General features: G+C 41.3%; 2 protein-coding genes across 4 annotated transcripts in view; one reads left to right on the top strand and one right to left on the bottom strand.

Moving 5' to 3' along the window:
* The window catches only part of kics2 (KICSTOR subunit 2), a 2723-nt gene extending 1205 nt beyond the window's left edge, over positions 1–1518 (bottom strand). Inside the window, exons 1-2 of the mRNA XM_079335058.1 lie at positions 1282–1518; positions 274–562 (exon numbers count right to left, since the gene is read on the bottom strand). Coding sequence (XP_079191184.1) covers positions 274–562; positions 1282–1513 — 521 coding nt within the window. The 5' untranslated portion in view covers positions 1514–1518. The remainder of the gene's footprint in view (positions 1–273; positions 563–1281) is intronic.
* Positions 1440–13193, top strand: tmem19 (transmembrane protein 19). Of its 3 annotated transcripts, none has more exons than XM_079335060.1 (8): positions 1440–1518; positions 8779–8926; positions 10468–10581; positions 11080–11217; positions 11297–11373; positions 11448–11625; positions 12214–12423; positions 12939–13193. In XM_079335060.1, exons 2-8 carry the CDS (start codon positions 8797–8799, stop codon positions 13097–13099), a joined length of 1008 nt encoding a protein of 335 aa, XP_079191186.1. In that variant the 5' UTR covers positions 1440–1518; positions 8779–8796; the 3' UTR covers positions 13100–13193. The 3 variants fall into 3 exon arrangements, with proteins under 3 accessions (XP_079191186.1, XP_079191187.1, XP_079191185.1); XM_079335061.1 differs by lacking the exon at positions 1440–1518 and adding an exon at positions 7175–7195; XM_079335059.1 differs by lacking the exon at positions 1440–1518 and adding an exon at positions 7787–8048.
* Positions 13194–14360: the final 1167 nt, after the last annotated feature.

Genomic DNA, 14360 nt, shown 5'->3' with positions numbered 1-14360 from the left:
GTCAGAGTGATGGGAGGAAGAGTTAAGAGCTTTTAATCAGGAGAAATGTGCCTCTACACTTCAAATAAAAAATAAAATAGCTGCTTTCAAAATCCAGGAAATGAACTTGAACAATGATTTGACGTTTGATTACGTGATGACATCTCTTCTACCCTAGATCAAATATGAGTTTGTCCTTGTGAACCCAGTCAGCAGCAGGTTCGAGCTTTGAAGACTCTTTTCATATAAAGAGATTCTGTCTCCTGCTTATTGTGCAAACTAACAGATACTCACTTGGTGCTGTATTTGTGCAGGACGGCCTCCAGCGTGGTCACCAGCTCCTCTGAATTGATGCTCTTCTGGCTGCCCAGCGAGTGCGTCTTCTCGTACAGGTCAGCCATCTCCATGCGAGCCTGCGTGAAGTGACAGAGCTGCTCCGACAGGTGTGACAGCAGGTCCTCCAGGTAGGAGGTGGAGCCTGGCTGGCTGTGACGCCCCATCGACACCACCTTCCTGAGCTCGTTGTACAGAGACGTGTAGATGGTCCGGATGGAGTCTTTGCGGCTGAAGAAGGACTGACCACCTACAGAGAGAAGAACCAAATAAACCTCATAGAAGAAGAAGAGAGGAACCAAATAAACCTCATAGAAGAAGAAGAGAGGAACCAAATAAACCTCATAGAAGAAGAAGAGAGGAACCAAATAAACCTCATAGAAGAAGAAGAGAGGAACCAAATAAACCTCATAGAAGAAGAAGAGAGGAACCAAATAAACCTCATAGAAGAAGAAGAGAGGAACCAAATAAACCTCATAGAAGAAGAAGAGAGGAACCAAATAAACCTCATAGAAGAAGAAGAGAGGAACCAAATAACAGCTTCAGCACCATCTGCTGTTAAAACAGATATCTGTCTTTGGCATCAGCAGACATTTACATTTAGTATCAATAATGACACATTGAATATGTAGTATTGATCATAATAACACATTGAATATGTAGTATTGATCATAATAACACATTGAATATGTAGTATTGATCATAATAACACATTGAATATGTAGTATTGATAATAACACATTGAATATGTAGTATTGATCATAATAACACATTGAATATGTAGTATTGATAATAACACATTGAATATGTAGTATTGATCATAATAACACATTGAATATGTAGTATTGATCATAATAACACATTGAATATGTAGTATTGATCATAATAACACATTGAATATGTAGTATTGATCATAATAACACATTGAATATTTAGTATGAATATTTAATATGTATAATAATAACAGACCCATCTTCTGGCCCAGGAACGTCATGTTGTGATATAACTTCTCTGCGGCCGCCAGGTGAGCCAGCGCGGCCAGCAGTGATGCCCAGGCCGGTCCGGAGCTCTTACTGCTGTCCTTCTCCTTCTCCACGTAGTCTTTGGCCCGGTCGAAGGAGAAGATACCGAGCTGGGTGAAGAAACTCTCCAGGATGGCTCTCTCCCGAGGGACGGGCCGCAGCTCCTCCGCCTCGGCCATGACAAGTAAAGACTTCCTTCACTTTGCTTTTCACACGACAATAAGCACAGCTGCTATCCAGCTAGCGGGCTAACACTAAATGTAAACACTACGGAAAGTCGGGAGAGCCAAAAAGAGTCCGTTTGCATCCTGATACAACAACAACAGATCTGTACTTATATACAGATGGTTTTTAATTCAGTCTATGAAAGTCAGAGTCTTCGAAACTTGATACGTCGTGTCTTAAAAATTTAAACATTATTGGCATGAACGTAACTATTAAGTATAAGATAAAGTAATTAATGATAACAGTAGTAGATTAATAGTAATCAACAATTACGACATTCATTTTGAATATCAAATCAAACTATAAAGAAGTAGGCTAAAAGATTATTCAGTCAATACTTGGTGCCCATTACTTATTTTTGTTTGGTTGCCATGGTAACAGATACGTTTTTAGAGTTGAAGATTATGTTGTTGTGTGCTCAGGGATGGATCATGATTATATATATTTTTTATGACTAATATTTAGTTAAATCTGACAGGACCATGGCTGTGACAGGATTTAAACTTTTCTGTCTGAATGAGATTTAATTCAGCGACTGAGGTGAATCAAAGAGACTTGTGTTGATATTTATCTGATGACAAACGTTCAGAGAAATCAGAATGTCGACTGTCACATGATGATTTGGTTAATACGACTCTGTTAGAGAGTTACACCAACTAAATGGCGCCATTTAGGACAACACTGTCAATAAGTCAGGAGATTTGTTGGTCATTCCACTAATTTGCTCCAGATTAAAATATCTAAGAAATATTTGAAGTAAATGCCAATTATTTGAATGGATCCGTCTTTGAACAGAGACACTGTGTGCATTGTTTTTAATGTTTTCTAAGAATGTGAAAGACCAGCTTCCTTTTCAGGGTGAATTATTTTCAGATGTTTAACGCAGCTCAAATAGGACACTTTATTCTTGGTTTGGTAAACATGGTAGCTTTAAGAAGTCTGTATTTAGGCGATGATGGTAGCTGGGGAATGGCCCAGCCAGTTGGATTATATAGTGTCCTTCCGCAGGTCTAGTCAGGGTTTCAGATATTTAGGGATTACTCTCACTCCCCAGGTAACACAGTTGTATAAGTCAAATTATAAAAAAATATTTGAGACATTTAGAAACGAATTGGCAAGATGGGACATATTACCGCTATCGCTTCTGGGTAGAATAGAGGCTGTTAAGATGAATTTACTTCCTAGACTCTTGTTTACATCTCTCCCGACATCAACCTTCAATATGTTGGACAGGCTTGTCTCTAGATTCATTTGGCAAAACAAGAGACCACGTGTGAGACTTAAGACGCTCACTCTCAGTCGCCCTAATATAAAATACTATTATTGGGCAGCACAGTTGACAGCAGCAGGATTAACAGTGTAGAGTCGGGGTGGGTAAGCATAGAACAGAACCCTCTGCCAGCTGTACCTTTAGCTGTCCTAGTGTTTCTGAGCAAGCAGAACCAGAAGAAACTGGAAATCAAAAATATATGGCTAAAACACTTTAAATGGTCAACAATCCATAAAAGAATTAGAGGGAAAGCTGCACTTTCTCGGGCTGTACAGATGGTTGGGAATCCAGACTTCCCCCCTTCAACAATGGATACTACCTTTAAGATTTGGGCAGGTAAAGGCCTCAAGATTATTGACCAGTTATTCTGTGATAATGTTTTACAGCCGTTCTCATATCTGCAAGAAAAACCCCAAAATAATATGTTTCGGTATTTTCAGGTTAGACATTACATTACGAGTCACGAAGACTGGGACATTATTGAAAATGCACCATCAAATATAGAAAATTACTTTATCAATATATCAATACGTCAGCTACCTAATAAAAAGCATGTTTCCCATCTATATAGGAATCTGCTGATTGATGCATCAGACAACACTTTTTATATCAAAACTAAATGGGAGCTGGAGTTAAATGTTATAACTGAGGATGGTGAATGGGAAGCAATGTGTATTGGATGTCATAAAGGTATCAATAGTAACAGTTGGAAGGAGTTTGACTGGAAGACAAAGAGAAGGTTCTTTAACTGCTGGAGGAGATGTAAAATGGTTGGTGACCACTCACACATATTTTGGCCCAGTGTTGCTTTCTTATTGGAAGGGGATAAAGACTGAGATAGATCCAATTCTGGGAATCGATTTACAGTTTACCTCAAGTCAGTGTCTTCTTGAACTAACCCATACGGATCGATACACCAGTGATCAAAAACACTTGGTACATATTCTGCTGATGCTTGTGGAAAATGGTGACAATAAAAGTGATGAATCCACAGAGGAAACAGAAACTGATGGAGGTCTTAACTGCTCAGTTACAACTAAAGTCTGATATCTTTATGAAGAGATGGCTGCTTATAACGACATGTGTCTTTAACTAAAGGGAACCTGTCTTAATCACTCACCTTCACTGTTTTACCTGGTTTATTGTTTAGCTTTCAAGGTCTCCATGTCTTTTCCTGCTCTCTTCCTGTTCTTGTTTTTATTTTTTAACTGTCACGTCATATTGTCTTTTCATATCTGCAATGCTGTCAGGGAATGTTTTGTTCTGTATTGTGTTTTTTGTACTGTGTTATAAAAAATAAAAACAAAGTAAACTGTATTTAAGAAGAGGATGTAGCGACCCAGCCGTTCTAACCACCAAATAATGATGTCAAACACTCAAAAATACAAATGACTGGGTCGATAGGTCGACAGGGTCGATGGGTCAGTGGTCTCTACAACCAGCAGTTGAGTCCTGTGAAGTTTAATAATTTTAGTTTAGGTCACTTTTCTCATGGATAGGAAAACAACAGTCTGTCGGTTTGACACACAGAGGAGGCATCTGTGTTTAAAGTCAGCGTGACGCCTCCCATTGGTTCGGGGTCAAGCATTGTTTTCTGTGACCATATTTGGATAAAAGGGAGGATACGTATTGTTACGTCTCTTCTCTGATTGGCAGGCTGCTGTTGTTGGGACTCACTTCCTGCTCATCTTTTTCCTTTTCTTTTTCAAAATAATAAAAAATAAATATCAGCTGTTTTTAAAATAGCTCTGACTAGAGACTAAGAGCTTAATCTTTAAACTCAAACTGGATCCAGACTGGGTCCCTTATATACTCAAACTGGATCCAGACTGGGTCCCTTATATACTCAAACTGGATCCAGACGTGGTCCCTTAGATTCTCAAACTGGATCCAGACTGGGTTCATTATAAACTCAAACTGGATCCAGACTGATTGTTCTGGTTCTGATTGTGGTGGATCGGATTTTTGTTGTTTTTTTTTTTTTCTTTTTTTTTTTTTTCATATACTTTATTAATCCCGCGAGGGGAAATTCGGTTTTCACTCTGCATTTAATGGAGAGGTCTCAGAGTGAGGGGGATGCCCACAGAGAGCGCCCCAGAGCAGTTGTTGGGGTTCGGTGCCTTGCTCAAGGGCACCTCGGCAGTGCTCAGGAAGTGGACTGGCACCTCTCCAGCTACCAGACCAATTTCCGGACTTGGTCCGTGCCGGGACTCGAACCGGCGACCCTCCGGTTCCCAACCCAAGTCCCTACAGACTGAGCTACTGCCGCCCCCTCAATTTTTGGAGTTGTTGAATTTTTATGTATTTTTGAGGCCCCGCCAGGGACAAGCAAAGTTACCTTTGGTTATAATGCAGTGGTGTGTGGCACCAGTTAGGGTTTTGGGCAGATCAGAGTCAGGCCAACTGATCCAAATGACTGGGAGACGCAGGAAGATTTGAGACGGAATTTTTTTATGCCACAGCAAACAGTTTGTACTAATGTGAGGCCTGACATATTGTTATGGTCTGTGAGTCAGTGGATACGTTTACATGTGCACAATTTCTTCAATCTGATTGAAATCATTCTGATTGGGGATTCTAAATTTCACGGTTTACATGGACGCTAAATAACATCAGTTTATGCAGTAACGTAAACAATCATCAAAAATGAGCCATAAAAACTTCCAACGACTCGACTTTGTTTTACACCCTGTTGGATATATTCACTCATAGTTTAAATGACCTTTGACCTTTCAGACCTTTGAACCATTTCCAGCAACGTTGTTTGACTTTTTAACTTGCTATAGTTCTAAATGATCGTATTGGTTAGATTATTGAATTAAACATTCTAATGGCATTAATGATAAACTGTAAACATACAAGAAACGTGAACGAGTTGCTGCCACCTGTCGACATGACTTTAAAATCAGGCAGTATTAGTTCTTCTGATTTCTAAGTTCACTTTTATTAACACTGCATTATCGTTTATCTCACCTGACCTTAAACAGTCAAATTATTTTTAGGCAGATGTAACAGAATACATTTTAATGCTAGCGTGCCAACATTGATATCATATGAATGAATAATTTACAGTGAATCTGTTAATATCATAGACGTTAGCTTGCTGGAAAAGATGCTGACTATCCCTCCAAAGTGGACTCTTTTTTTACCACAATATAATATTTTTACAAAAATAAGGTAATGTGAAATCGTATCTATGAAAGAGATAAATAAAATACATTTATAAAACACAAATATGATCCAAATAAGACAGGTGGAAGAACGCAGTCCTCATGGAGTTCACTGATCAAGAATGGGGACCAAACTTTGGGGGGCGTAGAGGCCATGTGTTAGGAAGGTAGTATCAACTATGTCAGTACCTGGGGCTCGCATGTATGGAGCTTGGGTCTGTTGAAAGTTGCAATAATATTTGGGCTGTGATGGCCATATGGTAGAGCAGATAAGATATAGAAGGTTTGCATGTGGGTATGGTGGGAGGTGATAGCCAACATGTAGGTGGGTTGCTCTGGGATGCTGGAGCTCACTGTCCAGCCTCCCAAGGTCTTACTTGAAGTCAATGAAGGAAGAATCCTTCTGGTGATGTTCAAGCTATGGCTGTCCATCAGTCTCCACGGTTAAGGTGTGGGAGCCTGAAGGGGCCATGTGGCAGGGTAGCTAGTATTGGCATTGTGACTACGTGGAGCTCCACCATGGTCTGTTGTAGGTGCTAACACAGTTTTTGTTGCAGTGGCGACTAAGGGCCATAGGGTAGTTGATGTAACTTATCATTCAGGCACACAGGGGCATGACTGGAGTGAGGGGTTAGCTACAGAACACAGGTACCTGTGTTTAATTCACACTTCCTCCACACTTTGCACTTTATAAATAAACATGAAATAAATAGATAAAAACTGTCAATGGATTGCAATAACATTTGGTTCAAACATTACACTTCATATTTGTCCAATGTATTGGATGTTTTTGGTGTTTATAGAGAGGTAAAAATACAAACTGATTTAACAATTAAGAAGGATTGCACAACACCATTTCCCCTGGCTCAATGACAGGCGTGTGCACTCTCTCTCTCCCTCTCTCTCTCAGGCGCTGCTGGTGTAGTGGTTAGCACGCACGCCACCACATGCATGGACGCTGTAGTCCTCTAAGCAGGTGGCCTTGGTTCAAATCTGACCTGTGGCTCCTTGCCCACACTTTCTCTCTCTGATTTTCATCTCCCATTGTCCTATCTCTCCACTAAAGGCAAAATAATAATCTCTCTCTCCCTCTCTTTCTCTCCCTGAAGGGGTGGATCTCTTCTGTCCTTTAAAAGTTTCATCTGCTTCAAATTTTCACACATCCACTCTCATTTTCATCCAATCCCTCCCACTCGGTAAGTGACATCCTTATCCTCACTTGTCTCTGCATCTTTGTTAGTGTGTGTTCATAGAAAGCATAGATTAGAGTTACACTGACCTTTCTGGGGTCAAGAACAAGTTGCAGGTGTAACTGATTGTGTTAGCAGCGGAGACGTTTCTCTGAGCGGGGTATTATTCACACACAGCACCTCTTACAAGACCATCGGTTAAATACCGAGAATTTGTCTTCAGGTCTAGATAGGCTGGTGTTAGTGTCCATAGTGACTGTGTTAATCATGTTGGACAGGCTGTTAAGTATTAAAATTTAAGTTTTGTACAATCAAACACAAACACACTCAAATGAAAAGATGATTTTCAATGATGACACTTTCATTGCACAATAAAATACTAAAGTCAGAGTCATCATCAGATCATCATCATTTTTATTTTAAATCAATTGAAAACAAGCTACAAATTCATTTCCTGAGGTTGGGACTCTGATGGATTCATATGTTGGGACTTGAGATAACACACAAATAAATATTGTCTTTATAGATATAAGGGAATTTATGATGATATGTTTATTGATCAGGATTTTAAATGTAGGCACTGTCCCTTTAAGAACTCTCAACGGTTTATTTACGGAAGTTGTCCGTTAATGAAATGTGTCGGTCCGTCCCTCTTTACCCTCCGGCTAGTGTCATGTGTTAAACATCTCAGAGGCTCGGCTGTGTGTTCGCTTTGTTTGAGCTTTTTTAACTGCTTTATGATAAAAAAGACATCTTCACATTTAACGTCGTCCTCTCTAACGTTAGCTAGTTGTTAGCTAGCTGTTAGCTAGCTGTTCTAGTGAGCCGTAAAAAGACGCGATGGAACCGGAAACGACCGGTGAGTGGACCGAAAATATATTTATAATAATATGATAAACATACCGGGGTCACGGTTAGCATCACACTGATTGTCCTGTGTCGGGGTGAAGGACTTTTCAAGCATGCACGGATTGGACAGAGTTCTGGTCTAGTTTGGATCCTCAGTGTACCCCCTTGTGTCCTAATGGTTCTGTACAAACTGTCATGATTATAACTGACTGGGTCAGACTGCTGGGTCAGGGGTTCAGGGGTTCAGGGTACGTGGTACTGGGTCAGACTGCTGGGTCAGGGTCAGGGGTTCAGGGTACGTGGTACTGGGTCATGGACTCTTCCCTGGAAGGGTTAGGGGTTTCTGAATCAGGTATCACTGTTGTTTCATCTCCCAGTTTGTTCATAATCAAACTAGAGACTAGGTGAAGAAATACCCTGACCTAGAAACCAGGTTACAGGTCTCTTTAGATGAATTGTCCTTTATCGTTTGTTTATCTGCTTCTTATTGTCACAAACGATTACAATCCAAAAACCTCTTTTACAATCTTTATTGAGAATCAGAAATATTTCATACAAAAATAAAAAACGTCAAATGTGATGGATGTTGGTTTTTCTAACGCATCCTAAGCTCTCTCTCTAAAATAAAATAATAAAAAATGGTTATAATTTCATGTAACTTTTTAAAATATACATACATCTACTTATAATGAATATAATTCTAAACTTTATTTATTTTTCTCTCTCTGTGTGTGTTGCAGCTTCGTGTGTCTGCCAGTATGGACTCTGAGGCCGACGTGCTGATGAAAGAATACATCAAGATGATGACTGATATGATCGTCCTGTGTGCCACTCTGGCTCTCTCTCTCTTCTTCTGGATCGTCTCGCTCACCATCAGCACATACTATGGTGAGACGCTCTCCTTTTTTAACCCTTTCTCTGCTCGCGAGAAGCATAAATATGACAGATGTTTGTGTTGTAACAATTCTGGACCCGCTACACAAACATTAAAGTTTCTTAACAATCAAAGCTGGTTGAGTTGGGAGAAGCGAGACATCTCAAACCAACAGGCTAACGGTGCAGGGTACGACCGATACACACCGTCCCCCCCCCCTCTCTCTGTCTCTGTCTCTCTCTCTCTCTCTCTCTCTCTCTCTCTCTCTCCCTCTCTCTCTCTCTCTCTCTCTCTCTCTCTCTCTCTCTCTCTCTCTCTCTCTCTCCTCTCTCTCTCTCTCCTCTCTCTCTCTCCTCTCTCTCTCTCTCTCTCTCTCTCTCTCTCTCTCTCTCTCTCTCTCTCTCTCCCTCTCTCTCTCCCTCTCTCTCTCTCTCTCTCTCCCTCTCTCTCTCCCTCTCTCTCTCTCTCCCTCTCTCCCTCTCTCTCTCTCTCTCTCTCTCTCCCTCTCTCTCCCTCTCTCCCTCTCTCTCTCTTCAGTTTATTTAGTATTTAGTATTTGACTTCATGTGTCATCATGTTTTCTGTTGTTGCTGTGGGAAAAACAGGCAGCTCCGTTATAATGTGGTTGCATAGGGAGGATTTTCACTATTCATTAAAGGTTAAATAGATTAATGACATTTTAAATATGTAGTTTTATCAATGTTTCATTATGCAATGATGTTGCTGAGGAAAGGTTAGGGTTAGTAAAACATGTTTTTAAACCATGATTAATCCAGTTTAAAATGCTAAAGTTTAGAATTTGTAACCCTGATAAAAAAGTCTTTAGTTTGATTTTGATCCACGGACACAAACAACCATGTGCTCTGCCAGAACACTGCTGCGCTGTGTTCACTATTTAAAAGCTGAACAAACATGCAGAACAGGAACAATTTTCACGATGCTCCTTATTCTCCTCCTTCACACGTCATCATGTTCTGTGCAGTTTGTATTTCTTTGTCTTTTTATTCCTCTGTGACGCTCTGGTCTCAATAAATCCTTTGTGTGAACGGGAGCTTTCCTGTCCGCACACAGAGACCATAGAGACACTTCCTGCAAACTTCAGCTCTGAGGTTTCTTTCTTTACTGAAAATGTTGAAAGACAAACTAAATGTGTTCAGTCAAGAACTAGACTTGGTTTTAGTTCAGCTTTGTGGTAAATGGAATAAAGACACATAAACCTGCACAGTTCAGCGCCTTGCTGCAGGGTCTTCAGCCGGACCCTTCGATGATGTTTCTCTCCTTTCATCCTGGAACATCTTTTTTTAAGATAGTTTTTGGGCTTTTATTGGAGAGTTAGGACGGTGGATAAAAATAAAAATCAGAGATAGGCAGCTTTCATTCCCTCCTACCAAGGAGACCAAAGTGAGTTTGGAGAGATATCAGGGTGATGTTGCCTTTAGGAGGAGCAGAGTGGACGGTAACCCAACAGATGTAGGAGGGGAGGAGTGTCCATCTCTTACTCAACACATACGTTACATGTCAGCAGCTGAGTGATCCTGTCTCAATGTCTTTACAGGAACTCTGCAGCCTGTATCACCATGGCGTTGGTTGTTCTCCATCTTGGTTCCTCTGGTGCTGACAGTCAGAGCGCTGAAGCGTCGCAGTCTGGACAAATCAGGAGCGCTGGGAGGTGAGAAGAACATGAATGATTCATGAGCTTCAGGACTTACTTTACTTACTTAGCCAAACTGACAACAGCAGACACGCCAGTTTGTCTTTTGGAATAATTTGAAAATGATTATCAATAATTATTTCACAAAATAATCAACCAACAAACCCACCATATTGTCGTAACTCGGCTCATAGATGATGGATATGTTTTAGTCATATTTCAGCTGCTAGATACATGTAGAGGAAACAGACCATGGTGAGCTTATAACAAAGTTTTGCTTCTGTGATGTTTGTGATTTAACAGATGTAAATTGGATTTCCCTCGGGATCAATAAAGTATCTATCTATAAAAAGATGTGATCAGAGAGAGAAGTTATTGTGCAAAATGGAGAAGTCGTCTGTGGTTTAGAAACAAATGAAAGTTATTGTAAGTCTGTCTCTCCGTCCTGCTGGATGAAACACGCTCATTCAAACAGCATAGAGGGAAAAGATGATGACCTGATGTTTCTTCTGTCAGGTCTCCTGGTTGGCTTTGTGTTGACCATGGCAAACTTCAGCTTCTTCTCCTCACTGCTTGCCTTTTTCATCACCTCGTCCAGACTCACCCGCTGGAGAGGAGTGCAAAAAAAGAAGATAGACGCTGATTATAAAGAAGGTAAGAAGTAGAGAGAGAGATTTGTTTTTTTAAATCTACATGAGACTTTACGTGAACTGAAGTGTTTGTTTGTGTGAAGGCGGTCAGAGGAATTGGGTTCAGGTGTTCTGTAACGGGGGAGTTCCTGCAGAGCTGGCACTCCTTTACATGATCGAGGTAAAACCACAAACAGCTCACATGTTTCTCTTTATGTGTTCAGTCTTCTGTTATTGGCTTGTCTGTGTTTCCAGGTGGGTCCAGGTGAGATGCCCATAGACTTCAGTAAACAGTACTCGGCCTCCTGGATGTGTCTCTCTCTGCTGGGAGCACTTGCATGTAGCACTGGAGACACCTGGGCATCAGAGGTGGGGCCTGTTCTCAGCCAATCACAGCCTAGACTCATCACTACGTGGCAAGAAGTCCCAGCAGGTAAGACGTGAAACCTTTTCCTCCTCCGTCTTCCAGCTTTTGATCTGGATCTCAGTTTTAGACCCAGTGACACAGATGTGAGAGTCTTTGTAATAAAGAGCAGCTTTACCACAATCTGTGATTTATCAGGTGAGCCTTTTGAGCTGGCCATGTTTTCAGGTATACAGCTTCACATTAAGAGACACTACTAAAATAAAAGTGTTGATTACGTCTGATGGGACAGAGATGCACCAACGTCCTCGTCCTCCTCTCTGCTGACGACCTTCCCGACGTTTGTTTGATAGAGAAAGTTTACAAAGACAGTCAGAGATCCCGTGGGAACACCAGAGAAGAGTAAATGATTGTTCACTTTGTGTCTGTTAGATTTGTGCTCAGACATGTTTTATAATAGACTTTATTGTTATTAGTGGTAATGTGTGAAACCTCTGCTTGAGTATGAAGTCATCGATGATACAGAAGAAATCACATTTCTCTCCATTAAAGGTCACTTTTCCAGGAAACTGAAATATGATTAGTTACACTGTGTTTGTGCTTCTTGTTGCTTGAACATATAAAGCAATGTTTCTTTAATTTGAAATTCTGCTCCAGGAACAAACGGAGGAGTTACTCCTGTCGGCTTGGCCGCCAGCTTCCTTGGTGGTGTTGCAGTGGGCGTGGCGTACTTTTTGACACAGCTTCTGTTTATCAGTGACCTGCATCTGGCAGACCCTCAGTGGCCAATCATTGTGTACGGAGGCGTGGCCGGCCTGCTGGGGTCCATGCTGGACTCTTTCCTGGGAGCTCACCTGCAGTACTCTGGTAGGAACAATGGATGAGAGTCTCTGACAGAGGTTTCCCTAAATGGAAGTATTAAACAGTTGTGTCAACTCTGGCCCTTTTTAGCTCCACATATATTTCATGTCACTTTGGTTCCAGCGGCTCACAAACTCATTCTGATATTATTTGAATTTTCTTTCTTACATTTGGTTTTCTTGTTTTATCTGCACTTTGAATAAATCCTCACTGAAACACTTGGGTGCTACATGCTACATGCTACATGCACTGAGGTTTTCAAGAAATTAAAACACTAGATTACAGAAATGAACATGTTAATTAAAAGAAACTCATGAAATGAGGGTTATAAATAAATATTTGTATAAAGAGTTAATGGACACTTATATTTACAGTTAATCTTCTACTTTAGTCTTTAAAAAATGTAAAGACTTAAGTTTAACAAAGCAGGTTAATGAGTTTATTGACGATCTTTAAATCCAAAAGAAAAACAAAGAACAAAATGATCTAATGTCGACCGTTTCCTCTGTTTTTGTCTTCAGGTTTTGACTCCAGCATTGGGAAGGTCGTGAGTTACGAGTCCGCCACGACTCGGCGGATCTGTGGGAAACCGATCTTAGACAACAACGCGGTCAACCTGTTCTCTTCAGTCCTCATCGCGCTCATCCTGCCTGGTCTGGCATGGGGGATGTGGCCAAGATAGACTCTTAAACAAAACCTTTCACTAATATGTGGAAACAGAAGTGTCACAGTAAACATGATCATGAACACATTAAAGACTTTCTTTCAAAGAAAAAGTGTTTTGACATTTATGGACAGGTTAAGTAAAAACATCTGTGGAGAGGTCGAAATCACTGGTTATGTCCACAGGATGTCATGCTGGTAATGAGCATTTGAAAAACAAATTAGTTCTGCATATTTACAAAGAGGTTCAAACAGCAGATACTTGATAACAATGATACGTGTAAGTCGCTAGGAGTTTGGGTTAGGGTTAAGGGTTAAGGTTAGGTGTGAGGATAAAGGTTAAGGTTAGGAGATAGGGGTGAGGGGTTAGGGATAGAGGACCTGATCCAGTGCACTGGCCATCACATGCCCTACCTCTCATTGAGGCCTTGTGGATGTCTCGTGCCCAGCCCCATGATCCAGATGGGTTCAGACCTCCGTCTCTGGGCCACGCTCCATCGGACCTCAAGGACAGAGACACGGACAGCGTCCCACCCGTGGAGGACAAAGTGTCCCACCACCAGCCTCTGAGACTCCTTTTCTTTTAAAACATTGTGCCGATGCTGGGTGAACCTCACCTGGATTGTGTTTCCTGTCTCCCCAACATACTTTGCCCCACAGGTAGCACAGGTAATCAGGTAAACACAATTCCTGGTGAGAGGGCTTCCCCGCAGCTGGCAGCGAAAAATTGTCTTTGTCTGTGTGTTTTGCAGCCATGTCTGGTGCTTGAAAAATTGTCTGTGACCTCTGGGTGCAGAGGTCAACAGAGGCGTGAGTTTTGCCTTTACCAGGTAGGACTGGAGGTTCCTATTTTTCCTGTAGGCTGCGATGATCCTCCTCTCCTGCAGCCCCTGTGTGTCTGCCATAAAGGAGGTAAAATGACTCCTAATTACCCTCACAAGTCTCACAGTTGACGGGGAAAATGTAGTGACAAAGGGGAGGATTGGAGAGGTCTGTACAGGCCTTTTCTCCTGAAAAGTCTTAAAACATTTTCATGGAAAAGAACGAGGGTACCCTCTAGTGGCCAGAGCTGAGAACAGCACCTTCGTGGCCTGTTTAAAATCCCCTTTGTCACTACAGATCCTGTGAAATCTCAGGAGCTGAGATTTCACCAGCCCAGCAAAAGTGTGTTTAGGATGGTGGCTGGTTCTAAAGAGCAGAGCGTGAGTGTCTGCCTCTTTAAAAAAACACCCTCACATCCAGTCTGCCTGTTTCACTGAACCCCGCTCCTTTGTAGGTGG

Source organism: Symphodus melops (assembly GCF_947650265.1).
Source record: "Symphodus melops genome assembly, chromosome: 22".
In the NCBI taxonomy this organism is placed as follows: domain Eukaryota; kingdom Metazoa; phylum Chordata; class Actinopteri; order Labriformes; family Labridae; genus Symphodus; species Symphodus melops.
The sequence above is the reverse complement of the archived record's forward strand: the minus strand, read 5'-3'. Positions and strand labels throughout refer to the sequence as shown.

Excerpts from the sequence above, each read along its gene's own strand:
- tmem19 (XM_079335060.1), top strand. The coding sequence starts at position 8,797 with ATGGACTCTGAGGCCGACGTGCTGATGAAAGAATACATCAAGATGATG. Across the intron at positions 11,218-11,296 it reads AGACGCTGATTATAAAGAAG|GCGGTCAGAGGAATTGGGTT; the intron begins GTAAGAAGTAGA and ends GTTTGTGTGAAG. Across the intron at positions 11,626-12,213 it reads GTGGCAAGAAGTCCCAGCAG|GAACAAACGGAGGAGTTACT; the intron begins GTAAGACGTGAA and ends ATTCTGCTCCAG.